This window comes from Trichoderma evansii, assembly GCF_050947405.1.
Source record: "Trichoderma evansii strain SZMC 28006 chromosome Unknown GGI43scaffold_2, whole genome shotgun sequence".
Taxonomy (NCBI): Eukaryota; Fungi; Ascomycota; class Sordariomycetes; order Hypocreales; family Hypocreaceae; genus Trichoderma; species Trichoderma evansii.
Genome location: NW_028145204.1, coordinates 1,442,013 through 1,469,227, shown reverse-complemented (window position 1 = coordinate 1,469,227; position 27,215 = coordinate 1,442,013). Strand labels below are relative to the sequence as shown.

The 27,215-nt window shown below is 49.5% G+C and overlaps 7 protein-coding genes across 7 annotated transcripts; 2 read left to right on the top strand and 5 right to left on the bottom strand.

Moving 5' to 3' along the window:
• Positions 1-36: 36 nt before the first annotated feature.
• Positions 37-4,152, bottom strand: GGI43DRAFT_429578 (uncharacterized protein; the record flags this gene model as incomplete). Its single annotated transcript, XM_083209136.1, has 2 exons — positions 37-1,934; positions 2,005-4,152. 2 exons carry the CDS (start codon positions 4,150-4,152, stop codon positions 561-563), a joined length of 3,522 nt encoding a protein of 1,173 aa, XP_083065005.1. The 3' UTR covers positions 37-560.
• Positions 4,153-5,436: 1,284 nt separating this feature from the next.
• Positions 5,437-6,692, bottom strand: GGI43DRAFT_152641 (rRNA-binding ribosome biosynthesis protein UTP23). Its single transcript, XM_083199450.1, has 3 exons — positions 6,437-6,692; positions 6,282-6,371; positions 5,437-6,228 (listed from the first exon to the last, which is right to left on the bottom strand). Exons 1-3 carry the CDS (start codon positions 6,522-6,524, stop codon positions 5,537-5,539), a joined length of 870 nt encoding a protein of 289 aa, XP_083065004.1. The 5' UTR covers positions 6,525-6,692; the 3' UTR covers positions 5,437-5,536.
• A 308-nt stretch (positions 6,693-7,000) lies between these two features.
• Positions 7,001-8,269, bottom strand: GGI43DRAFT_379547 (uncharacterized protein; the record flags this gene model as incomplete). The annotated part of the gene is made up of 3 exons (XM_083202859.1): positions 7,001-7,059; positions 7,115-7,794; positions 7,857-8,269. The coding sequence occupies 3 exons, from the start codon at positions 8,267-8,269 to the stop codon at positions 7,001-7,003; spliced, it is 1,152 nt and encodes a 383-aa protein (XP_083065003.1).
• A 3,361-nt stretch (positions 8,270-11,630) lies between these two features.
• GGI43DRAFT_393422 (uncharacterized protein) lies at positions 11,631-12,490 on the bottom strand. Its single transcript, XM_083204670.1, has one exon. It carries the CDS (start codon positions 12,028-12,030, stop codon positions 11,728-11,730), a length of 303 nt encoding a protein of 100 aa, XP_083065002.1. The 5' UTR covers positions 12,031-12,490; the 3' UTR covers positions 11,631-11,727.
• Positions 12,491-13,424: 934 nt separating this feature from the next.
• Positions 13,425-16,503, top strand: GGI43DRAFT_420392 (PH domain-containing protein; the record flags this gene model as incomplete). The annotated part of the gene is made up of 3 exons (XM_083207810.1): positions 13,425-13,845; positions 13,958-14,115; positions 14,176-16,503. 3 exons carry the CDS (start codon positions 13,425-13,427, stop codon positions 16,501-16,503), a joined length of 2,907 nt encoding a protein of 968 aa, XP_083065001.1.
• A 2,249-nt stretch (positions 16,504-18,752) lies between these two features.
• Positions 18,753-23,153, top strand: GGI43DRAFT_393417 (serine/threonine-protein kinase). Its single transcript, XM_083204669.1, has 2 exons — positions 18,753-19,950; positions 20,036-23,153. The coding sequence occupies exons 1-2, from the start codon at positions 18,916-18,918 to the stop codon at positions 22,697-22,699; spliced, it is 3,699 nt and encodes a 1,232-aa protein (XP_083065000.1). The 5' UTR covers positions 18,753-18,915; the 3' UTR covers positions 22,700-23,153.
• Positions 23,154-23,548: 395 nt separating this feature from the next.
• GGI43DRAFT_429572 (uncharacterized protein) lies at positions 23,549-26,918 on the bottom strand (the record flags this gene model as incomplete). Its single annotated transcript, XM_083209135.1, has 3 exons — positions 23,549-23,825; positions 23,879-25,523; positions 25,584-26,918. 3 exons carry the CDS (start codon positions 26,916-26,918, stop codon positions 23,662-23,664), a joined length of 3,144 nt encoding a protein of 1,047 aa, XP_083064999.1. The 3' UTR covers positions 23,549-23,661.
• Positions 26,919-27,215: the final 297 nt, after the last annotated feature.

Below are 27,215 nucleotides of genomic sequence, written 5' to 3'. Positions count from 1 at the left end.
GTAGTAGTACTCAATGGCATGACAAACAACTTCCAACTAGTCACATAAAACAACAACGAAAGGCAACACGTATTGGCTATAGTCTGAATGCATTTTCCTCTATTAATAAAACATACCTTCGCTTCTCCGTCTTTTAATGTCTCTTTCTAGCCACACATATCTATCTTCTTTCCATCGTACAGCCACAAAAAAGTACGTGGCACACATTACCACTCCTCCCAGCGCTAAGTAAATTCAACATCGATACCTCTTCCCCATTCATAAATCAAGATCCCATCAGGTTTCAAAAATAAATAAAAAAATAAAAATAAAAAATAAAAAAAAAAAAATAAAAGCCATACGTCATCCATAGCATCCCCATCCATGTTCACCTAAATCCTCCACAAACCCAAAAATATCTCGCAACAAGAAGAGGTAGTGGAGAGATGATGACCGAAATAAAACGCAGGTGAAAAAAAATTACCCAACTCCATCTATGACGTGCAGAGATATATTGCAAAGAAGAGAATAAAGTGAAGAAGAATAAAGTTGGATCAACACTCCCCAGATGAATCTGGCAATTATGCAAACGTCATGGAAATCTCCTGCTCCTTGCCAAATTCATCATCATCCAAGTCATTCCATGGGTTTGCAACATTTGGTACATGTGGTACCGTATTCGTCGTCTTAATCTCCGGCCTGCTCGGCCCTTCGTCAAACGTAGAGTGGCGCCGAGCAACAGGCTCGTGGAACGATGTGTCAAACGTCATGGAAATCTCTTCCTCTTCGTGAGGGTTCGGCTCATAATGATACGGCGATCGTAGTGCTGGTGATCGTGCTGCGGGCGTTCCTAGTCCGGTCGTCGCCGGCGGCTCCCGCGGACTGTAGCCACCGCCGTTCGAGGAACGTATCGGCAGTACTTCTGCACTCTTTGATGTCTGCCATGAGTCCCGTGGCCCCAGGCTTGCTCCTCGCACCGGCGTTCTTGGAGAAGTCACCGGCGAGTAGTCAAGTTTCATTGGCGGAAGCGTCGACTTGATTTCCTTCACCTGAATCTCCTCCCCGCCCTCATTCTCGGTCTCCTTGTGCAGCTCAGCTCGGATGGCGTCAATGTCAAACAGCACGCCATAATTGCTGCCATCACTGCCTTCAGTCTTCTTTTCATCCTTAGCTGGGCCCTTGCCTGAATCTTCGTAAATCTCCCACTCCTGTCGCTCTCCCTTCTTGCGCCGGCCAAATATTCCAAACTTACTTCCTCTCTTTTCTGCTTTGCCCTCCTTCTCTAGCTCTCTGCGTGCTTCTTCAATCTCGTTTATAAGCTCTCGTTGTCGTCCTTGGTGATCATCAGGATCTGGGTCTTCAATCTCCGAAAACTCCTCACTGGTGACGAGCCATCCGCATCTCATGAGAAGAGATGGCATGGCCTTACGATACTCCATGTGACCAGCCACGAGGTCTGTCATGTCAATGCTTTCTATGAACGGGCAATCGGTCAGAGGACCTAATCCGGCGACTTTTCTGATACCTCCATTTGTCAACCGGAAGAGGTAGCCGAGAATCCAATCATTGCGATTGTATCCGCTTACAAAGCGGCCTGAAACCACTGACCGTGCCTTGAGGAATTCATCTTTGTTCACCACAATTGGCGATCCAAACATGTACACGTTTTGGACAAGTCCATATGCACCCTTTCTCGCCAGCTCCCTCAAACAGGAGAAGATGACTCGAGCACCGAGTGAATATCCGACAAGAGTAATCGGTCGTGTGCCCAAGCTTCGTTCTATAAGCGAATCTGCTAGAATAAGACCTGCTGCTGTGGCACGGTCCAGGGAAACTGCCCAGGGGTTGTCGATGAGGTAGGAAAGCTTGGTCAGAACCACTGGAAGCTGAATAGCTGCCATCAAACTGACGAGGATGGTGCTGCCCAAAACTTGCTGCAGACCTTGAGTGAGTGCCTAAATGGGTTCCATCACGTTAGTTTAAACTGTAGAAAAAATCCCCGTCCCTCACAAACAACATGCTTACCTCAGTAGCCAGAATATTAATGGTGTCACCCATACTCCTAAGCATTTCCGGTTCCCACAATACCGAGTACATATCACCCATTATAGGATCAACCGTACTGAACGGTAAGCGGACGTCATCGACTTTTCCTGTCAGCCAGCCCGACACCGTGACAATAAGATTGACACGCTTGTTGTTATGTAGGGGCCGGTACTCAAAGGTCTTGACAGCGCCGGTTCGGCGACCGGCTGCCCTGCCACCAATGATACCTCCTGAAGCCGCTGCACTGGATGTAATGATGGCTGCTCCTCCTGCTCCAGCCAAGAAACTGCTTGTACCTGTAACTCCAATGGTTGTAAAGCCAGCTGCTAAACCGGCTCCAATGACAGGGGCAAGTAGACCAGCCGAGAGACCGATAACGAGGCCACCTCCCACGGTGGCCAGACCCATCATGATATATCTCTTCTTCAGGGCCATCTTTCTCCGGTGTTCCATGTGCTCTTCTTCGTTCCAATTTTCCTTTTCAGCTGCCTGTTGTATCTCCAGCGCATCCGTCACTCTCTTTTCAAACTTGCAAATGTCTATCCATGAGATGTCTAAGCTCTTGGCGACCCGCTCCAGCAAGGTTCTTGACCGAGCATCGTATACTGAATCTGCAATGAGTATCAAGAACAAATCGCAGAGAATCGTCCATCGCAGGTCAATGTCGATTTTCTCCGTTGTCGGCATTTGTGATGGCGTCTTCACCTCTGGCAGCTCCTCACCAGTATGCGTTTCATACGGTGGCGGCATCTCAGCAGGCTGCTCTTCCTCAGTGTATGACGGCGGGTAACGACCAGACTTGGGGGTCCCGGGTGATTTGATGCTTTTTTCTTCAGCCATGGGGTTATGAACTCGAGAGTTGGCGTGGAGAGCAGGTGTGAGATCTCCAGCCATGACGCCGTGGGCTGCAAGCTGCTCAATCATGATTTGCTCCGCATCGCTAATGTCCATATGAGCGTAAAGCCGAATCATCATCTTCTGACCCCACATCTTGACTGCCTCGGCACTCATGACAACCTGCCTTTTGGCGCCTCTTGTGATTTCCAGACTCTCGGCTTCTTTGACTAGGTTTACAATTTCCAGGCGAACAACGCCAACGTATGCAATCCTCTGGCCCTCGGTGAGAAGGTCTTTTGTAGCCTGCATCTGGGACACGGCGTCTCTGGCCTCGTCATCTTCGCCCATGGCGCTCGTGCCCTTGGGGTCCTTGAATAAGTATTGTGTGTGTTCGTCCATGCTCGTTGCCGACTCGGCATCCTCATCCATGATAACGCGAGTATATCCCTTTCCGGCGCCTCCAAGCCCCGCATAGCCATAAGTTTCGTCCGCATCTGCATCGTGCTCTCGAGCAATTAACCGGTCGTCGTCGTCATACATGTCATACCTGGCATAGGATGGCATCTCCTGCCAGCCGCCATCATCGTCCTCTTTCGGCTTATCATTATGTTCTTCTAGCTGCATTAAAACATGCTGATGGGAGTATTCCGAGACTCCCCTTCCACTAGCGGGACTCGAGAAGCTTATCTCTCGTCTATGTGTCTGGTTGACTCCTTCGGGCGTCTTTGCCTGGGCATACTTGTCGCCCCATCCGGTGGCGGTGTTGGGAGTCTTTGGCGTAGGAGGCACTGCAGCTGCTAGAGTATCTTTTGCCGGAGACGGAGAAGCAGGGTTCAATTTCTCAGCATCTATGGATGGGCTTGAGGGTTCTTTATGGTCTGTCTCGGTCTTGGTCTCCTGCTGTATGGGTGAGGTGGCCGCAGTTCTCGCTTCTTGAGCATCCTTGGGATCAGCATCTTCAGTATCGCCGCCCGAGGTGTGTCCGCTCTTGTTATCAGTAGCTTCTTTTGTCTCCTCGTCGTTTTCTTGGGTTTCGTGAGTTTCGTGAGTCCCATTCCGGGTCTCGTTGCCCGTATTCGCATCGTCTGTCGCATCTTGGGTTTCCGAGTCTGTGGTCTCTGCCACCGGCTTTATGAACTTTTTGATAGGCAGGCCAAAGTCGTCGTACTCTAGTACATCAACCGCCGCTGCCGCCGTCGTGGTTTCAGCTGGTGCTGTATTCGTCGGTGGCGCTGGAGTCGCATTGCCGGCGGCCGCCGCGGGCTCTGAATCCTGGCTTACGCTGGCCATTGTCACAAGGTATGCGAGGAGGGGTTGCTGAGTATCACGTCCACATCCACCTGAGCGGCACACGCGAGGAGCATGGATGGGACGTGATGGCGGTGGTGAGAGGTACGGCTCTGTAAAGTCAACGCCGTCTTTTTCTTCTTTTTTTCTCGATTCGAAGTTGGAGACGCACGCACAACCGTAAAGAGGGCGGTGTTGCAGAAGTGCGGTTACGTCGTTAAATTAAAATTAGTGGCCCAGCTAGCGGGAGGTGCTGCCGCTTTCAGGCTGCGAAATCCGGCCTTGGCTGACAACACAAGCACCCAATGGCCAGGCTGTAAAACGGCTTCAGTCACTCCCGTCTGAGCAAATAAGCAGAACAGTAGGGGAAAAGCCTCATTGTTGGGCAGTAATATCAGAGGGGCCGGCCTAGTCCAGTCCTGGTTCCCTCCGTATCCTGTGCTTGGACGTGCAATTTCCAGCGTGGCAGCGCACTCGCATTCGTATTCACAGCCCAGGTATCACCCAAGAAGCAGCATAGAGAGGGGACGAGCCTGTACTTGTATAAGCAAGACCACATGATAATCAGGGATTAGAAAGGCTATTTTATGGCTGTCTTATCACGATCCGACTAAATCACACACGGTAGTGCGCACTGCCCCGTATTCTAAGCCAGGGCTGGTCGGGATATAAGAGAGAGTAAGTCGACGCGTGGGGGGCGGAGTGAGCACGAGCTTTCCTGATTCGTCGCTTGAATCGTCCCTTTAATCCTTTTTTCTTTTCTCTTTTTGTCCTATTTTTTCTTCTCTCTTCTTTTCTTCTTTCGTTCTCTTCTTACTATGCCTACTACCATATCCAAGTACTAACCTATCCACTTAGCTACCAGGTACATACCTACTAGGTAAATGGTAAACAGCCTTCTATACATGTGATACGTTGTCGTAGTTGGCCAAGTCTTGTACCCTTCAAGGACTGCTAATCCCATAAATGTCGATATTTGCTTATATCAATAAACCAAACAACCCTGATTTATTATATACTATTCCAGCCTTCTTTTTATACTTTTTTTATAGCTGTCTTAGGAAACAACACGTACGAGTCATGCTCAAAAAGACGGCTTGTCCTCTCCCTAGGTCGTCCGCCTTAAGACAACTCACTCATCAAGGGTATGCAATCTGCATTCCATATGTGTCCCGCAACCGTCAGTAGACAGACTGTTAACTGCAGCTCGTAATAATCGTACCCATATTTACATTCGCTTCCATCTATTTTAGTAAGTGCTAGATATCACATTATTATAACTCCGTAGTATTCAGTAACAGGAACACCGTCCAATGCTCCACTTCCCGCATCAAGTTACCACTGATAGGGACTCCAATCCATTTTAGTCTTCCAAATGATTAATCCTTCAATTCTCCTCTCCACCATTGCTGGGGACCGCTGTGCTCGGCTCTGACGCGTTATTTGCTGCGTCATTCTCTGACTTTGTCTTCCTTCTTCGCTTTCGCTTGGCTGGTGCATCTGATTCAGCATCTGGCTTCTTCACGGCTGCTTTCTTCGGTAAAGGCTGAGCAGCCTTCTTCTTTTTCATAGCCAAAGGGTTCACTCCCTTGACTCCTCTGTTCTTTTTAGGCTTCTTTTCTTTGTGTTCGTTGTCGCTGTCGCTTCCATCGCCATCGGCCTCGCCCTCATTTTTGTCTTCCTTGTCTTCACGTTTTCTCTTGCCCAGTGGTTTCTTAAGCTCTGCTCTAAACTTTCGTTTCTCTTCTCGCTCTCGGATTTGTACACTCTCGTCCGCCATGGGCTCCAAGATCATAACGCTACGCTTGATGTAGATCAGCGGGACTCCTCTGATTCCTCGTAGCATCCTTCGAACGTCTAGACTTTGGCTTGCGACCACGTAGCGATGCTTGTTCTCGCCTGTTGACTTGGGATCGACGACTGATTGCATGCACTCTATCGTCTCGAGAGGTTTGGGGTACTGGTCGGGATGGTGACCGCAGCGCCTTCGTTCAAATGTTTTCGCCAACTCGATCGCTGCATTGCCGCCAGGCTCGTTTTTGTTTTCGTATAATTTTCGGATTTCGCATTGCGTAATCACTGGTAACATTGTAAGCATTCGTCCCAGGTTCCTCGATGGCGCGGTTGCTCACATGGCTTCACTTTTCCGTGGACTGTCCTCTCCAACGCAGGCGCTAGATCCATGGTAAATTTGTTCGCATCCTTGACCATTTCCGCGTCCACTGTAAGTTTGAAAACACGTTAATTTGCTGATCTGCAACCATTGAAGGCGTTCGCAGAGACAAACCTAGAACCTGGTATGGTTCGCGAAAGCCAAAGGTCATGGAGAATTGCTCCATGAGCTTGCGATATTGCTTTGACCGTTTTCCTCTCATTTTGAAGTATCTTCTTCAGTCGGCTCCAAAAGAATTTAGAAGAAAAAAAAAGGCTGGAGATAAAGACGAATCTATCGGCGCAGTAGTAATGAAATCCCATCCAAATCTCAAATCTAGCTAAGGAAAATAATTCGTCTTATCGCAACAGAGTGGGGCAGACGATAAGCAGTATGTAGCTCCTTCCCGCCCCGCTCTTTACGCCAATATCTGTCTAACCTCATATTGATCTTCAGGCGCAGTGTAAGACAGAAGCTGTGCATCGCTTTTGAACAATATAAAATTTAATTCGTATTGCTACAGGTATGTACTATTTACACTCCTCAGCCAATATCCATGAGAAAATCACCGCCCTTCATAACTATGCGTGCCCCATAGCTGCCTTGTTGCTAATAAATTCAATAAGTCTTCATAAAAATCAACACAAATAACATGTCTGTAATGTATAAACATCAAGAAAAGCTCAGCCCTCCAATCTACTATTGTTCCCTGTCTCTAACGCATAATGCTGCGACGACGCTGATGTCATCCAATTTCCCTATTCACAAAGTAAGTATGTTTCACGAGGAGTTGGGGAATTGATATAAACCAACCTCCTTCACTGGCCAGCCCTTCTTCTATGGCATGTTCCATGAATGGGCTCTCTGCATACGGGTCCAATGCTATCACTTTGGCGGCTGCCATAAGGTTTTGAGCCGCAAGAGCCATACCCCCATTACGACCACCTGTGCGATCGTCTTGGTCATTGGTGCCTTTCCCAGCCTCCCACGCTTTGATGCTTTGAAACACATTGGTAGCAATTTCATGTCCCCAGAGGTTATCAATAACCCCATCACTCATTGCTAGAACCACATCACCTTCTTCCAAGTCTATTGTGTCAACCACTGCATTCTGCTTCGGCGAATCGGGGCTATTAGTGCCGAGCTGGCGTGGACAGTCGAACCAGTGCCACTGCTCTGTGGTTTTATAAATGATCTCCTCATCTCGGGGTCGGAGAACTAAGATCTGACTATCGCCCAGATTTGTCGCATACAGAACTGGCGTAGCAACTTCGCGCCCCGCATCCATCACAATCCTATAATGCAGCTGGGCGCCACACACAGTTGTGGTCCCTTGCCAGTTATGAGCCCCGGTCGCTTCTTGTGTTTGCTCGTATGCCGTCTGAAGAGACGCAATGGGGTCGGGCTGATAGGCTACTTGCTGGAATAGGCTATTGGTCGACTCTTCTTCAATCGCCGCCGCCCAGAAGTGCAATACTAGCCGCGACCACAATCTGTTATGTCCGTCAGGCCCGCGTTCTTACAGTATGCTTCACCACATCACAGGAGAAATTACCCAGCATGACCTCTTGGGCGCGCAGCCCACGCGCCTACGCCATCGTTTGTACATATGAAATAGTCGCTAGCATATACGGCATCATCACCATTTGTGAGTCCTCTAATGAGCTCTCCATTGATAGTTGCCTGGGATCGGCGGTCCCGGCTCATGTGATGAGTACTTAGAGGATCTGAGAAGGAGACAGATGGAGGAGACAAGAAGGGTGGAGGAAATGGCCGAGGGGATCGTTTTGCAAACAGCCCAATGCCAGTCTCAAAGCGAAACGGTGATTTCGCATAGCGTGATGGCGATTGCGACGCCGCAGAGACGAAGCATCTCCCCCAGCAGCCCCACACCGAACCTGGGAGCTGCTTCGGACGCAATGAAGAGGTCAGGAAAGCCGCCAGCTTAGGAGATTGTAATGTACGCATTCCAACTATGTACAGCGATGCTGACCCGTTGGGGTCGCTGGCCACAGCCTTTTGGCGATTCCTGAATGCTATCAGGAGATTGTCTGGTAATCAGCAGCTAGATCGGAGCTTTGAGACATTGGCGTTCAATTGCACGTGATGGGGAGAGTCCGTTGCGCGGAGACGTGAGCTGCATCTTACCCTACAGCATTTTACGTTTTTAATGCGCCAACCGTTTACAAGAGAATGAATAGTCCAATCTGTAAGAGCGCGAGGAATGCTATTAACTGCAGTATATCGCTGCCAAGGGTTGAAACTATTTCGTCTGTTGGTTGTTTAATATCGCTTAATGATGTATGCATTTGTAAGGCCATGCGCGATATGAGTACCCATGTAAGTGGTACCGGAATTTATAATGGCAGTTGCCATATAAAAGCAGAGGACCTAATTACCGCGGAGAATAGCCTCGACTTTCTAATTTCAACGGAAATGAAAAGGAAGGCACATGAGCGCCGCCAGAAGCCCCGACAACCCGAATGTTCCGTAGCAATTCAAGATCGAAGCAGGGAATACGAAATACCACGTCAGTCAATTGTCAGTGAGACCTGATCAGCACACCGACTGTCGGCGCCTACCTGGCCTTCATCTGACCCAATTGGACTCCGTAGCGAGTGGACGGGGGTCTGATCTTGGGGGATCGCCAGTGGGCGAGGGCAAAAAACAAGCAATTGGCTACGTGTACTACCAACGTGCGTAGCAGATAGTAATACGGGGGCTACGGGGCAGCGCGCTGGCGGAGCAGTAATCCGGGCGCACTCTAAGAATAGCGTACGATGGACTTTTAATCGCCAGTCGATTTGAATTTCATTGACGTATGTTTCAGTGCGGCCAAGGCGGCGATCGGCTCGGGCCTGAAGATGGACACTGCGCCAAAGAAACTGATTGATTGGGGGCCTTTGATGAATTAAAACAAGCCGATGGCATGGGTCCCGGCATCGCCTCAGCCCGGGGTAAAGAAGTGGCTTGAGCTTGCTGTGACGCGTAGATAATGGTGCAATTGGCTCCCGATGGCAAAGAATGTTTAGGCGCTTTCACGATCATGATTGCATACGGCCCTATTATCATGGAAACAAAAGAAGAAATCAATGCTTCTTTTTTTAAGGGGTTCAGATGACGTCAGAGTGCGTTGGCAGCTTAGAGCTAATACGCACCACAACTGCCCTTCCTGGGTCGTCAGCACGAGCCATTCGATGAATGTTTCCTCATTCACGTAGGAATCTTTCTCAGCAGTTTGGTTTTTTTGTGGTTGTTGGTTGTACCTCAGCGGCAGAGGCCCATGATTTTTTTCGCAAACGGTGCCGTTCCCGAAAGCACTAAGAACAAGCGCTGACATGACTCTCCGTGTCGTACTACTGCTGCTGGCAGTAGTCGTACTATGGTGTCTTAAGACATCTCACGCTTTTCGCGGTGAGGCTTCGAACCTAGAGGCGCTTGGCGGATCCCATTGGCAGAGGATTTCATGGCTGGCTGTGCCACCCGCCTTTTGTATGCCGGGAGTCTCCCGATTTCGCTTCGCGACGGCAATGCATGTACTTTGTACAACGTTGCAGCTTGCGCTCGGTGTAATTGATAAACTGAATTTGGTTTTTCCCCAATAGGCAGAGCTGCCATGGTAGCATGGTAGCCTCCCTCCGCTATTCCAAATCTGGCGTCGTAGCATTATATAGGCTTAAAGTACTAGTAGCATATCCGGAGTGGCTCGGCAGGCCGGGAGACGAGAAGAGAAGCAAGTCAAGTCAACCTCGTACCTACGGCTAACCGAGCATGCAGGCAGGGGCTTAAAAAAACCTTGGATCGAAGCGGTATCAAAGAAGGGAAAATAAATGCTAAAAAAAAAGTGCGCAAGTTCCTGCATCATGGTGTGGCGCTACTTACCTAGAGCGGCAGGACACGCTGCAAGGCGGTGGACTGATTAATGCTGCGACTATTTAACCTCTGCATCTGCGGGCTTTTGACAGCCAGTGATGCACAGCGGCTAGAAGGGCCCGAAACAACAGGGCCGTGGAATTATTCTGGCGGCAAGGCAGGCGTCATGGCCCTTGTTGGTGGATATGATTTGAGAAGCCCTCCCAGACCCGGGCAAAGAACATGGGTCTTTTCAATGATACCATTCGCAGGGCATGCTAGTGCTGCTGGTACCTATTTGAATGTACCTACAAGTAGGCGCCTCGACGACTTAAGCGGACAACGCAGCCAAAAATATAGTTCTGGAACGCCATTCCATGAAGCAACGACGCTATCTGCAAATTAGTGGGCTAAAAGTAGCATCGATACAGAAAGGCTCGTGCTTCCAGGCTCGTTGGATTGAGGTTAATAAATACATGTATCCGGCTCGTTATAGGGGGCCCTTTTGAGAAACCTGAAGCCCCACTGCGCATACGGGGCATCCGGAGCTACCTGAGTGATAGTGGCTTCAAATTTACGGAGAGAGTGTTTGTTATCCACTGCGGGCGCAGAATTGCACGCAAAAGCCGTGATTGTACGCTCGGAGAAGCGCCATCTCGTTACGCAAATAAAGAGCGCGCCCAGGCAAATCACCACCTGGCTGGCACCGCTGGGGTCTAGAGGATAGAGGGGCATGTAAATTGTAAATAGGCACAGCACCTCCTGGCCAACACCATCGTATACTTGGTTGTAGGCGCCGCCAGTTGGTTTCGGCCCCGTTATATCCCCGTATTTGCGTGCATAGTGTCCAAATATGGGGCCTTTGCGCTGCACATTGTACGCGGCATCTACTGTCCGTCTAATAGCTTGGCCTCCGTATCCGTAATAGCAGAGGATCAGGTCAAAGGGCCTGGGTAGGCTATTTCCGTCATTGCTTAAATAGCTCTCCAGCCTCCCTTCGATCTCGTGTGTGGCTGCTTCTGCGATTCTGGATCTTGCGATTCTGGATCTTGCGATTCTGGATCTTGCGACGTCGTTGTGACGATCTGTCTCTCCATTTTCAGCTCCCGGTTTTAACGTTTGTGGGCGTTTTGAGATCGCCTTGCTTAGCGGCGCCGCCTCAGCTGCCACTCACCCGGTGACGTCGAGCATGCAGGCTCCCGTGCCGTCACTCAGAATCTAGAACTGTCTTGGCGACTACGTGGAAAGACGTCAAGGAATAAGACAGGACGCCGACAACAAGCAAGAAAAAAGCTTCAAAAGTGGGTTGACCGCTGGAAAAACTGCTTAGAGTTGTTTTTCTTGTCTTGGTTTGTCTTGGTTTTGTCTTGGTCTTCTCTTGGTCTTCTCTTGGCTCTTGGCTGCACCAGTCTGGCCCTTGGCTGTACAGCGCCAACAGCATATCTGATACAAGCGCCGTCATCCATTGGACACAGACCGAAGCGCTGACGAGGTCTGGAGTGGCTCGCAGCATCGTATGACTGCGCCTCCTAAAAACTGAAAACGAAACAAATACGCCGCCGCAGCTCAGCAGCTTAAAGCATTTGCTCGCTCCTCGTTCTCCTGAGCCAGTGAGACGCAAGAGTACCGGTACCTGGTGAGTAAGATTTCAATTGGGCTCCCAGTTGCTCCGTCCGCCGTGCCGTGGCCGTGCCTTGTCGGTATAAGCCCGCTAGAAACGGCACGAGCTTATACGCGTGGCTGCAATTCTCCCGCCCGGGCAAGTTGGGGAATACAGAAAAAAGAAGACAAGAATATGAGGCGCTCCTGGACTGAAGCGGAGCCTTTGTCCTTGGCTTTTTTTTTTCTGTGTGCTCCAGCCGGGTGTTCCTAGTCATGCTGCTGTCATGCCAATCTGCTTGATGGCTCCGGCATATCCGCTGGCTGGGAGCCCACCCCCATAGAAACGGCTTTTCCACAGTCGTTTTGCATGAAAGTGGCCGTTAATGATAAATAGTACCAGACGCTCGTTTTTTTCCAGCCTGTTCTGCTGTCTTGTCTCTCGTTTTTCGCTTTCTCCTTCCCAAAGAGTAATCGGCAAATTGATTGGGAAGAGAGCCCAAAGCTGCACAACAACGGCATCAATTGTCAAGCGCTAACCGCAGTTCGACTAAATTAATACGATACGAGGCCATCCTGTCGCGTGCTTGTCTCACGGGGCCCTCCTAGGTACTAACAAAGGTCTTGGAACAAACATACGATACGAGGGCCAAGAGCATCTTTCACGCCAGTTCATTAAAGAAGAAGAAAGAAGAAAAAAAGGGCTCAGAGTGTGTCGTTGATCGCCACTCTTTTGATAGACGCCTACTTTATCTAGCCCGCGACACCATTGGGAATAAGCTCAGCTGTCTCTTTTTTTTTTTTTTTTTTTGCTCGAGTCTGGGCCCCGCCAATCGCAGCCTTCCCCCTTTTTGTGCTGTGCATTTTACATTTATCGACTATTGCATTCCTTGTCGGAGCAACCAACCCCGAATACGATACGACTGGGGGGCGAAGGGAAAAAAGATCGAAAGAAGAGATAAAGCCGCTCGCCATCATCCGTCGTCATCTTTGCAGAGTACAGATTTGTACATGATATCGCCGCGCTCTCGCCAGCCTTTTACATAAACGCTCGCTCATCGACATCCTCCGTGTGTCTTGGTCCACGGATCGGCCGCATCGCCATCATGGGTCGCAATCGAGGTTCGTGCCCCATTCCTGTCTCGTCCGTCATTTTACGCATTCGTCACAATGCCCCTCCCACACCCCTACCAGAGCCCCCAGCAGGACCCCTAGCCTCTAGCCTGGCTTCATTCTAGGGGCTCCATTTCCCTCGCTAGACCCCAGCATTGCGCTGCGCAACAAGACGGTGGCATCATTGGCCTCCACGCACCAGTGTGCTTGGCTGTGCGCAACGTGCTCTTGGCTCTTTTTGGCGCCCCGTCTGCTGTGCAGTGCAGCGCAGCAGAGCGAGCCACGAGCGTACAGTGTAGTACGTGCGACCTGCTGCGACCTGCTGCGACCTGCTGCGACCTGCTGCGACCTGCTGCCGTCCACCTGTCACCTGTACGCGCCGCCAAGGTGGCTCTGTTCGGCGGTCGCAATTAGGGACGGGATGGATCTGCTTGGCTGGCGCACTCTTAAATCCAATGCTTACCGCAACAAGCATGTCCCAATAGCCTGGCCTGCCTGTTCATGCTAGCCTCTTTGATCCCCTACGAGTGCTGACCAGTGACCTATAGTTGTCTCGTTCATGTCCCATTTTTCCTCTGGGCGCAAGACACCGACATCTCCTTCATCAACTCCTCCCTCGGACGAGTCTCCCTTGTCCAAGGATTTAAAATCAAAGGTCAAGAAGCGTCACTCGCTCGCGCACATCTCACTGCGCAGCCCTCCCACGCCGCCGTCACAGTCGGACTATGGCACGCCAGTAAACTTCGTCGACAGAACCAGCGTCGACATAAACAACGTTGACCCTCCCCGCCGCAACCGAAATAGTACGTCGCGGAATAGTGCACGACCCATGTCCATGATACAGACCTATCAGCCGATGGTCATGGAGGTCAACCAGGACACGATTCCGGAGCTGCAGCCCATCTTTTCGCTGCTCAATAGCCACTCCAACAAGCTGTACCACGAGGGCTATTTTTTGAAGCTGGATGACCAGAATACACGTATGTAATTTTTTTTTTTTTTTTCCCTCACTTGCGCTTCTATTCCTATTAGCGCATCCATTTGCAATCTTGATATAGAAACGGTTTGGCTGACTTGACGTGCTTCGTATAGAGGGCAAGCCGAATACCGACAGAACGTGGACCGAATGCTTTGCGCAGCTCGTTGGAACTGTCCTCTCCTTGTGGGATGCCGCAGAACTGGATGCCGCTGGCGAAGATGGCGAGGTTCTTCCCAAATTCATTAATCTCACAGATGCCTCACTCAAAGTGGTAAGACAACCCCACGTGCACTGCCTGCTATGATTGCGAGACACTGACATTTCTTTTTAGATCGACTCACTGCCAACCCGGTCAAGCGATGAGCAGCCATTGCAAAATATTCTCAGCCTTTCCACTGCTGGCAAGAACCGGTACCTGCTGCATTTCACTTCTCATGACTCACTTGCCCAATGGACATCAGCTGTTCGATTGGCCATGTATGAGCATGCGGCCCTCCAGGAAGCCTATACTGGCGCTCTGATTGCGGGCAAGGCCAAATATCTCAACAACATCAACGTGATGATGGAGCGATCCAAAGTTTCGATGGGGGCATGGGTCAGAGTCCGATTCGGAGCTGGTGTGCCGTGGAGACGCTGCTGGTGTGTCATCTCGCCACCTGACGAAAAGGAATACAACAAACTGCAAAAGGAGCTGAAAAAGAAGGCTCCCTACGATCGATCTCATGCTCGTGTCGTCAGGGGAGATCTCAAGTTCTACGATGTCAAAATTGATGGCAAGAAGGCAAAGAAGACAAAGCCCGTCGCCTCCATCAGCGAAGCCTACTCTGCTTATGCAATCTATCCCCAAGCCAAGTCTCTGGTGGACGCCTCCACTCTCATCAAGATTGAAGGCAATATCTCAATTCATTCTACGCCAGCGTCATCCTCAGAAGGATTTGTTTTCATCATGCCCGAAACACGTCCCGCTGTCAGCGGCTTCGAGACGATGCTTCGCTTCTTGTTCCCGACCTGGGATACTTTTGGCCTGTACGGCCGCCCAGGCAGAATCGTTGCTAGCGTGCTGGATGCTAGGTCGCTCATGTTTGCTATGCCTAAGCACAAGAAGTACGGCTACTTGGAGCTGCAAGACGTTGTGACTCTCCTGATCGATGAAAAGAGTTCAAAATGGGATGAAAGGGAGTGGCGAAAGCGCCTCAAGGATGCTACTGGCACGCGAATGAACTCGATTGAAGACGGATCTTACTCTCCTACTTCTTCAAACAGAGCTAGCGCTAGAATGAGCTACAACAACAAGCCCAGAGCAGTAGGTTTCGCCAGCGATGATTTGCGCAACTCTTCCGACTCGAATAGCCCCATCTCGACGGGCTCCAGCTCTTCGCCAAATGACCAGTCCCCCTTGGAAATGGCGGGGCGAGTAGGAAGCTCAAGCTCGGACGAGGGCCGGGTAGTCACACCGAATGCCTATGTCGAGCCCATTGAGAGCAGCAATGGAGCCATCCGCACGCCCGAACCTGTCGTTCGACCCCCGATCATGAACCGCAATCCCCAGGATCGCCCAAGCAACGCACCATATCACTCGCCCGACCTCCGACGCGCCAACAACCGCCTGTCCCAAGGCACCCTGGCCCAAATGGCCAAGGCTGGCGGAATTGCTCTGCCAGGAGTTCCCGATATTCCGGATGACGAAGATGAAGAATCCTATCATACGGCGCCACCAGTCCCAGTTCATGGTGGCGATGGCAACACCTTTTACGCCAACGAGAACCGATCTGCTCAGTCCTTGAACCCACCACCAAGCCACCACAGTCACCACAGCCATCACAGCCACCATAGTCACCATAGTCACCAAGACGAAGACCGCCCGCCCACCGGCTACTCCAACCGATCTAATCAGCGAGGAGTATCTCCGTATGGCCCCAGAGCGCCTTACTCGCATGACGACTATGACCAAAGGCCACCGCCGCCGCCTCATGCGACATCCTACCCAAATCCAAATGATCGGTATGCTGCCTATTCTCAAAATGCTGGCGCTCCCGGATATCGGCAAGGACACCCTCAGCGGAAACCCCTTCCCATGAGACCAGGCTCTTATGATAATAAACATCAGAGTATCACTCCTAACGACATTATTGATCATTATACTACCCAATCTCGAGCTCAATATGACGGCTTCCTCCCTCCTCAGCCACCGATGCATCTCGAGTTTGGCGACGAGCTCCAGCAACCTTTCGTGGACCGACCCCGCGCGGGTGTTTTGAAGACGGTCGGCGGTGCTGATCCGGACGGTCACTACTCCCCCGGCTACGGTATGGCAGATGTCAACTTTGGACCAACGGTCAACTACGGTGCCCCTCCGGTGCTTCGCAAGCCTGCGCCCCCTACAGCCCAAGTACCACCCCCGAGGACACCAACAGAGCCTGTTAGCCACAGGAGGCAAGACTCCGCGACCATGCCATGGCAGCCTGCTGCGGCCTCGCCTGGCTCTCAGCGCTCCTTTCGCCTAACTCCCCAGCAATACGTCAATCACCGAGCCTCTATTGCTTCGGCACCATACGGTCACGGGAGAACCCTCTCAGCCAACTCCCTAGGCTCCATGATGGCACCAGGCCAGCAGCCTGGTGGATACCCACAATCAGTATCTAATATGCAGCAATACTAAGACGGTGCTGCTTTTCTTAAAGCACAATACCAGCATTTTTTGGTTACGACATACCCTCCTTGCATGTTTCCTTGCCCCTCTCTCCTTATTTCTCGTCTTTCCCTATACGGGTTTTTTTTCGTATATCTCTTCTATCTTGCGATAGATACCCTATGAAGCGGTGGTAATGTATATGCAGCTTTGGATGCAGTATGCATTGGTAGGCGTTGGGCTGGAAGCATCATATATTGCAAAGTATATTTTTTAGAAGCAGTATCAGGAATGCTCTTACGACATCTTTTTTTCAACTCATGCGATTGGCGTTTTGTTTTTTCTTTTGTCAGCAAATGGAGATTCTCCAGTATTCGTGTCAAGCGGACATGGTGAAGAAAAAATGCATTGATCACTATTCTTGATATCAGGTAGACTCATTATACAGATGGAAATACTACCAAGTAACGAGGACAATTTCCCTGTTCATGACCTATATCTTTCATTTTCCATTTTACTTGCCCCGTGACGTTGTTGTAGAGCATCTAGCAGTAGCAGTGATGAGGCTAGTTTTGCTGAATGAGCAGTGCGCGTGATTACTATGACGCTTACTGGTGAAGCTGTGCTCATTTACATGTGCTTTGTAACTCGAGATAGTCTTCACTGACGTAGTCGCAGTCGCTGCGATGAGCTCTGGCGATGATATTGACTTAATAGAGGGGTTATAGTCGGCCGTTCCATCAATTTGAGGACTTGAATATGTAAAGCATGATTGTGCATCCCACGAAGGGCCATTATTCGCTGCGTCCCTGCCTGGACCCCTCACCACCACAGGGTACGCAAGCACCGCACTAAGCAGAGAACGTAGATACTAAGTTACTATGAGAGAGAGAGGGGTGGGAAAGGAAAACAAAAAGAGAGACGGGCAAGCATGTCATTTGTGGTTGCATGGGGATTTCATTGGTTCCTGGCGCGCGTGCGGGCACGCAGCTGCAAGATCGGGAGCTACCCATTTTATGCAAGGCCCCAAGCCGAGCATCGCCATCGCCATCGCGAAAAAAAAACGAGGCGAAGCGTGGGTATGAGCGAGAGAGATCTGACTTTTGGCGGGGGAACTTATCGCGAACACGCGGTACAGGGGGGTGTGAGTGTGAGGTGTGGCGATGCGAGGCGCATTGTTTGTGTAGTAAAAAGAGAGGCTTTTTTTTCTTATTTCTTTTGGTGGAAGAACGTGAGCGTGTTTAAAGACGAGTAGAGACGCGCGGTGGGCATATTCGCGTGACTGTAAAGAGGCGTTTTTGGTGTAAGTCGCTCGGACACGCGCAAGAACACGCTCACACGGACACGAGCACGGTACACGTCCTTTCTTCTTTCTTCTTTCTCTGTTATTTTGCGCTTTCCTTGCGTTTTATTCTATTTTAATTTTACTTATGTAAGGAGATGTATTGCCATGTTGTTTTGCTCCATATTGGGGCGCGAAATGCATGGGACGTGATATGGAAGCCATGGGGCCTGTTAATGACGTTGTTACGAGTTTGATGATCAATGCAGGCGTTTGTTTGTTTCATCTGATTTTTTCTTCTTCCCTTGCTACTGCAATTACTACTGCTGCTTCGTAATTGCTGCTACTGATATTCTTTCTTTTTTTTTTATTACAAATTACATGCTGTCAGACAAGCATTTCTCTCCTCTCTTATTACGTCTTTTTCTTTGCTTTTTCCAGTTCCCCTCATCTCTGCGTCGCGCACTGGATGCCTCTTGTCGGGCCAATTTACTCCAGACGTAGGCACTGCCGACCCCGCTATCGCTAATCGCCCATCCCGTCAGCTAAAAGCCTTCTATACTACTGCCAGAGCACAAGTGCCTTGCTTAGCTGCCTGCTGCGTTCTCCTCATCTCTCGACCTCTCTTTTTTTTTTATTCTCCGCCGCGCAACCATAGACTACTACTCTTCTCCTTTTTTACATTTTACTTCATAAATCCCCACACGTAGGTACAGCCTTACGTCTGGCAAGATCTACAACCTTCACCCCGACTGGCTGCGCTGGTGGCGCAAGAAAAGAGCGGCCACTACGGTGCGGTGCGGCTGGTGTATTAGCTAGCTCCCTTATTAATTGAAAAGAGGGCGCTTGTGACAGTCACGTCCGTCCTAGGCTCCCGCCAAGTTCCCTGATAAAGAGCACGCTCCCTTCTAGGTCTCACAAGGAAAAAAAAAAGGCGGTTCTGGATTTCGATCTTGTTTTCATCCCATTCTGCTTATACGACTAGCATAGCAACGCATTTTTTACACCTTAGGCAGACAACCTGGACCAATTTCTAGCTGTAGCTTCATCGGGTCGCTCCCAATGGACGGCGAAGAGCCAACGCAAGAGCCAACGCAAGGTAGGACCCAGCCGTGCATCCAATTCCTTGCCTCTTGAAGAGGTTGTTGCGATGCGATGCGATGCTGACATCCATTTCCCTCGTAGCGACGCAAAACATCCTCGACCCTCGCCGATTAGGGAAGCAGAACTCGGGCTTTTCGGACGAAGACATCTCAGACATCATCTGCGTGCTGTACCCGCACTCGGACACTGCGCGAGTCGAGGTCCAGCAGCTGCTAAAGACCGAGTCGCCGTACCTCATCGGTAGAGACGAAGCTGACGACGTAGAACTCGACTATGAGCACGAGGATCGACCGAGCCAATTCGAATCCAACCCCGCAAACCATGGCAACCACGCCATTATCCTGCGGCTGTCGAGCCAAGTCCACAGCCCTGCGGCCGGCTTTGTCTTTGGCAGGAATCCCGGCAGATGCGACATAGTCTTCGCCAATGATCCACTGAGGAGGATCAGCAACATCCATTTTCGCATATTTGTCAACGAGCACGGCACCGTCATGATCGAGGACCAGTCTACCAATGGAACCTTTGTCGACGATCGCCTCCTCAAAAATACCCACAGAGACCCTACCAAGAAGCCCATTCTCAAATGGATGCTGAGCTCAGGATCACTTATCCGAATCTATCTACATAACGAGATGCAAGACCTTACCTTTCGAGTCCGAATCCCGCGCCGCACCGATGAATATATGGATGCCTACCAGCGCAAGGTAGACGACTATTTCCTTCGACACAACTTATTACCGGGGCCCGTTGAAACCATCACTGCCGGCCCTGGCGGCCATGTTGATCTATTCAAGAACGCTGGCCAGTTGATAGCCACCCCGCGACGCCTGGAACGCCAACCGAGCGACCAGCGCTCTCCCACAAAGCGCAAAGACAACCGAGGCGTGCGGCGAGAATGGAACGGGTCCGGCAAATACAATCGGATTGGCATGATTGGCAAGGGAGCATTTGCCGTGGTCTACAAAGTGACATCCAAGTATGACGGGATGCCATATGCCGCCAAAGAGATTGAGAAGCGCCGCTTTATCAAGAATGGAGTGCTGGACCAGAAAGTTGAAAATGAGATGAAGATTATGCAGAGAGTAAAGCATGTAAGTTGCGATTTGCCGCTCTCCCTCTTTGTTTTCAATGGTCTTTGATTGAGGGTTGGCTAACTTGTGCGTGTGAATCCTAAAGCCCAATATTGTGCGTTATATGGAAAATTTCGACTGGGAGGATCGACTTCTCATCATCATCATGGAGCTTGTACCTGGAGGTGATATCGGAAAGCATGTTGCAGACGAGGGGCCGTTTCCAGAAGCGGAGGCCAGGATAATTTCCCAGCAGTTGCTAAGCGCACTCGCTTACTTACATACCAACAACATCACTCACAGAGACGTCAAGCCGGACAACATATTGATCAACTCACTCAGCCCGCTGGAAGTTAAACTCACAGATTTTGGCCTCTCAAAAATGGTGGATACGGAGCAGACATTCCTCAGAACGTTTTGCGGCACCCTGCTCTACTGTGCTCCAGAGGTGTATAACGAGTATGCAGAGTATGACGATAAAGGTATCAGGAGCAGAGGAAAGAAGGGTCGCCGTGCACCAGGCCAAAGATATAACCATGCTGTGGATATCTGGTCATTAGGTGGCGTCATCTTTTATTCCATGACAGGCCAACCTCCTTATCCCGTAAAGAGCGGCACTAGCTATTCTGAGCTGCTGCATCAGATCATGACCATGTTGCTAGATATAAGACCACTAGACGAACGTGGTATTTCCGATAGCGGGATCGATTTCATTTGTGCCATGCTTCAGAGAAGACCGGAAAACCGCGCGACGGTGGAAGAACTGGACGAGCATCCGTGGATCCACAGCAGAACTATTGAGGCCTCACAGTCGTTTGACGAAATTACCGACGAAGAAGATGTCTTGGAGTCTTCCCAGTATCACGGCCACGGGACTCAGTACCAACCAAACGCATATCAAATCGAAGATGAGGATGACCGGGTGAGTGATTCCGCAGGGGAAGAAGCGGAAGGAGAAGAAAACGGGGAGCACGACCAAGATGAGAAGGAAAACATTGACTGGAATTATACCTTTGGGCAAGGCACGATACGACCTCTCCGATTATTTGGAGAAGTTGGCGTCTCGGCCGTTGGCAGCTCTGGTGCCGTTCCAGAGAGCCAGCTGAATCTACCAGCGCCGAAAATAACCGGCGATGGCAGCAATGGTAGCAATTTTGAAGGCCAAGATGACGAGGCTTACGATTCTGGAGATTCTGGAGATTCCGGTGCAACCCTCGTCAAACTCGGCAGCATATTCAGACCAGAGAGAAGCGTGTCCATTGATCACGCGCAGTCTGCCGATCAACTGCAAAGCTTGGTTGAAAACGTTGCTTCGCAAAGCCTTGGTGTCTCTATGGTCGGGATTGAAGATCCAAATGTGTCCAGCTATTCAATTGTTTCCTCCGACTTCAATGCTAGCAAGCGAAAATCACCTTCACCTCTTGCAGCAAGCGCAGATTTTGATAATGACAGCACACCTACCGAAAAGCCGGCTCTTAAAAGATTAAAATCAGAGGGGTTTATGGACGATGTTGCCCACCCAACAATCGAAGAGTATGAGTTACTGTCCCGCATGCCACCGATTCAGAGATCTAACTCCGGCCGCCAGATCGATGAACCGGTGAGCAAAAAGTACTTTTGGGCAAAGGATCGCAGCACGTGGCATCTTCACTATCCCGAGATGACAAATCTTCAGTATGATGCGTTTCTCCTAGCAGCCACCCAGCGAAAAGAGGAATTCGCCCCGGGCAAAACGCCCCTGTGGGAGCTAGCTATGAAATACTTCCCTCCGGTTACCACGTCAGAAAGGCAAAACACGCCGAGTGTACAGGCTTCTCCCGATGAAGACGTCAATATGGAATTCCCGCCGACGGCTCCAACCGCCGACGTTGCGGCTACTGATAAAACGGATATTCCAGATAGCCTTAGGGTAGTCCCGGTACAAGAAGCGGGACAGCCCCGGTTGATTGCTATGATAGCCTCTGACCACACGTCTTGCGTCAGAGATATTGAGTGTGTTTTCAAGGATACGTTGGTGTCGTTTGGCCGTGGCCTCGAGAACACCGCTGTTTACCCGGACAAATTCAATTCAAAAGTGCCAAAGTATGCCTTTAAAGTTTTGCTATGGAAGGAAGGCTATGATCCGTCCAACGACCCCACCAAGGTACCCCTTCCATGGAAGCAGGATTTAGTAGATGAGGAGTCATACCACCTCTGGATCTCGACCAAGGCTTCGGGTGGGATCCGTATAAACGGACAAATACTTGACTCTTCAGACCCGAAGAAGGCCTTTAGTCCCTCGAAAAACTGGACCAAAATCTACAACGAAGACGAGCTGCTCGTATGGGGCGATGCCAATGAACAAACGAAGCTCAGGGTCAAATGCTTTTGGGGCGGCTCAGCCCACCAGCGTAAAGACAAGCGCCTCAAGCTCGCGACCTCTGAGGTGGCGAGAGAGCTAGATGCCGCCTGCTTGCGCACGGAGAAGCGCATCCGGGACGTCTTCGACAAACGTGCCGCGAAGCGCCAGAGGCTCAGCGAGGCCGAGATGGAGGACAAAGAGCGCCTCCGACGAGCTGATCTTGAGCGCGAGAGGAGCCTCTTCTTTGAGCAGAAGAGACTGGAGGCCATTGAGTTCCTAGCTCCCAGACCGGGCCTCTCTACTACTAATGGTTCTTCGAGGAGAGGGTCTCCCGCGGTTAGTCTGGCGCCCTCCACGTTTTCAACCCGACTGCAATCAACGTTGATGAGGACGAGTCCTGAGAAGGATGCTGTGCGGTTGGTTCGATGAAGGAGTGGATTTTTATCAAGTTTGGCGTTATTCTTTTCTTTCATTCATTCACTTCATTGTTGTTATGCATCAAAAGTTCATGTAAGCACAATGTGAGCGAGCATCTTTTCTTCTTCTTTTATTTTCTCTTCATTTTCATCTCATTTGGAAGTTTTATTTGTGTTTGGGGGAAAACTGTACTTTTGCGGAAGGGTGAATTTTGGGCTCTTTTTCCATATATGAGTTCAAGGATCTATGTGTTGGATGACTGAATGGCTCGGCAGGAAAGGATGGAACTGGAATGGTATGGTATGGAATGGAATTATGCTGGTGAGGGAAATATTGGGCAGCTCAAGCTGCAATTTGTTGCTATGATCGGGTACATATACGACACACACATGTCATCTAATACGTAGGCGTTGCAAATCTCAGTATAATTAGAATCATTTAGCAAATGCAATCTCTCAACTACAAATTGAAATCCTCTTCCAAGTTCCCCTGACCTCTGATGCTGACTGACTTTCGCGAATCTCCAGATAGCTAATTATATCTAGGTGACAGTCGATTGACGTGCCATCTGTCCATTTTCTTCCTTTAAAACGTCTTTCCTTCCCATAGTGGATCTATCGACTTTCCTTAGCCGCAATAATAAGTAATGGTACAAATCTGAAAGAAAACAAGTAGAAGAAGTGACTGGAAAACAAAAGAGAAAGAAAATAAAAAGGAAACAGCAAGATATAAAATCTCCCGATCGTACAAATACAAAAGTAAAATTCATGAAAACAACGCAAAAAGGGCATAAATCCGGTGCTCAGCCTGTCGTAAACATCGTTCCTAAACCGCATTAAAAAAGTTATACAAATAAAGTGTGATCTATCCTTGGTGACAATTGCCAGTTATCAGTAGGAAAAACAAAGGAAATGGTCGTTGAAAAGCAAAATTTTAACTGTCTACATATGATGCCCTCGCGATTATCTCAGAAGCTAGTCGAGGGATGGTGTATCGCGGCTGCTCTTGCTGACCGTATTCTCTTTATCAGAGTCATCGTCTGATTGATGTTCGTGATCACCGAAGCGTCCCAAATCAGGAAATAACAGAGTAGTGACATTACTGGCAGATGCAGGAGAAATCTCAATGCCATCAAATTCTGTGAATAGTTAGCGTTGGAACAAGAGAAAACCGTACGCATATGCCACTTACCGAGCATTTTTGTCTGCTTGCTTGGGGAGCTTACAGGGGAATCTGGTTCTTCGATGATGGGTTCAGGAATCCAGTACGGCGTTTGCTTAGACTTTACCGTGCTCTGATAGTCTTTTGCCCATTTGCCTGGAATGCGAGGTGCCCGAGTGCTAAAAGAGCAGTAATCATTCAGATCCGGAAAGGGTCGTTTGCGAGGCTCATAGTAAGGATTGCTGCTGGGTTGAGAGTAGTCGCTAAATGCACTATGGCTAAATGAAGAATCATCCTGCATTGTATAACAATCAGAGTCAAATCGAGAAGGAAAATTATTCCAGGGTGATCCTTTTCTGAAGGAAGACTGGGTACTTGGTCCTCCAGTGTAGGGCGACGTATAGCTCTTCCAATGGTTGCTTTGCGGCTCTGAAAATCCTTGAGCTTGAGAGTTAGAAGTAGGGGAAAGAGGAGTTCTTTGTGACTCCTGCTCTCCTCCATTGTCTGAAAAAGCCGCTGTAGTGCTGGGAACCGCTGAATTAAATGCACTGCGAGTAGCACGAAGAGGCGGTCGACCGGTTTCGCTTCCAACCCCACCGCCAGAACCATAGTTGAAGCTTGAGTTTCCACCTGGTTTGAATCCTGTGTAGCTCTCTACGCTAGGCGATGTGGTAGATTGATATGCAAAGGCTCTCGAGTACCAGTGGTCTCCACCAGCACTGGATATAGGAGGTAGCCATGAATTTGCAGTGCTGTCTTTAGAGAAAGCTCCTCTGTAACCTCTCTCTGGGATAGTTTCGCCATACCCATCGTCTCCTGTAAGAGAAGTAGAGTTGTGCGGATCTTGCGTTCTTGCATAGTAACCATTATGCGACTTCTTTGGCGAAGTTCCGTATATACCTACACGACTAGGTACGGTCTCCTCGTTGGGCTTGATATCCTCCTCAAGTATCTTGGCTTGCGAAGAGGCATTACTCGAAGTGCGAGAATCTGAAAGACGGATGTCGACTTTTGGTCTAAATTTCACACTCTTGCTTCCAGTAGAATGAGCTGAATCGTCCGTGGAAGTATGTCCATCGGTAGAATCATCGGACAATTCTTGGAAGATCTCAGAATTGGGAGCTTTTGCAGAGCGACCAAAAGGGTCAGCTTGAGATTCTTGTTTGTCTCCAAGTGTTGTTCGATGGAAAATATTTCCCTTACGGTCAAAAGGGGAGTTTTTGGAAAATTTTTGGTCATCTGCCGACCGCTGGTTTTTTTCTTGAATGGGGGAAATCACGTCTTCGACATAAGGAGGCTGATATCCCGGCGTCGTTGGGGTATCAGGAGAGCTGCAATATTGACTTCCTGGACTAGCTAGCGGACTTCGCTCTGCCCGCCTCTGAGATGCTCCAGTATTGCGAACTGGATAGTAGGGAGAACCGGGTGAGGAATTCGAGGGGCTGAACTGAACGCCGTTTGTCATAAGCTTCAGCGGTTGCGGAGTTTTCTTTTGTTCGTGAGAATCAACAGCACTGCTACCATCTGTATGAGCTGAGAAAAGCAAAGTATCCAATTTATTCTCTTGGTTTTTCAAGTATTGCTCTGAATTCGATGATTTTGTAGGCACACTATTCCGGGCGTAATTGGGAGCAGAATTAGTATATGAGCTGCTTTTGTGGGAAGTACCTGTAGTCTGAAATTTTACGTTAATTCTGATTCCACGTCTTCAAAATTAATTGACCAAATCACTTACAAAATTAACCATGGAAACGTCTGCGATGGTCTCGGCAGATCGGATTTCCTCCACGCAGACCGAGCAATAATTGGGAAAAGGTCTTTCGCCTTTCGAGATTGGGTGGTTCTGCTGAAATTCTTTGGATCTGACATTTCCGCATCCATAGCAGAAATGATGGTCTAAAGCCCCATCCTCAACGTTTTCTTCGAAGCAGTCTTCGCAGTAATTCATAGATGGCCTGCCTCCGGGAATGATAGGGTGCTTGGTGTGATAGTTGGAAGAGCGGACCTTGCCGCAGCCTGTGCAAAGATGATGCCGCATTTTTCTCTTGGGGCTCATCTCTCTTTGGACAGCTGCAAGCTGGGATTGATCCGTAGGCTTTTTGGACTTTGTATTCGAATTGCGAAGCTCAGAGACTTCGGAAATATTCGATTCCTTTGAAGGTGCCATGCCCAGCAGAGTGTTCAATCGAGTATTCAACTCTGTTTGCAAAGCTGATAATTCACTTTTCAAGGTAGCATCTTCGGGGCGTTTTGAAAGTTTTACCACTACTTCATCGAGCTTGCTCTGAATGTGTTGAACTTCCTGAGAAATTGAGCTAGGTTGATGGGATTTGGGAATATTTGCAGGGGCCAATGTGTACAGAGGAAAAGGCACATGTTGATTAAGATCAGACGCAGGATCGGTCTTTGCCACAGCTGAATAATACTGCGCCTGGGGGTACATAGAGCCCGCAGGAAAAGCAAATACGGGTTGATAGAACTGCTGCGGATGTGCTTCTCTGCCAATGCTAGATTGAAGAGGCCTGACTGGAATGTCTGAGGTAGTGAGATGAGGAGCTTTTCGGGAATAATTGGACGTGATGCGAGGGAGAGTAGCTGAAGATGGGATGGAAGAAGCAGGAGAAGAAGCTCTGAGTCTGGCTGGGCTCGAGGATGATCTTTCACGAGGCTTGGAGGAATCTCGCTTTGAAGCTTGACCAGTAGGTAGCGGCTCATTGTCAACTTTCTTTGGCTTGTATTTGGGAGAAGATAGCTGGATTCGCTTTTGTGGCTTCAATTGATGCTGCGGGCGAGGTCTGTATAATTTTTGAGCCTTTGGAGTCTCGTCAACATCTTCAGTGTTTGGCTTGCTGGCATCTGAATTGAGTGTCGATAGCGGCTCATTGTCACTGGATTCATCGCCTGGGTCGTATTGAATTCTGATACTCTGCGAGTGAGTTTGAGTTTGAGCAGCTTCTCTATCTGCACGCTCGATATCGCGGCGCGTAGGCAGGTTGAAAGCAAGGCTGAGAAGATCAACTCCGTCGTCATCGGCTGGGTTCTTGCGTCGATTTTTCTTGCTGCCACCCATGATGCCTGAATAAAAAAGTGAGATAAAAGGAAGAGTGAAATGTGAGAAAAAAGATCAAGAGAGAAAAACAGAGAAAGCGATGGCTGAAGGCAAAGTTAACGGTGGAAGAGAAGGCGATAATGAAGAATCAAAAAAAGAAAAGAAAGAAAGAAGATGGGTCACTGAGTAAACTTGTTAGAAGAGAGAAAAAGAAAGGGACAGGAAGCTAAAAGAGAAGAAAGAAAGAGGAAAGTAAGTGTAACAGATGAGAGATTAGATGAGTGTAAAGTGAAACTGAACTGAAAAGAGAAAGTGTGG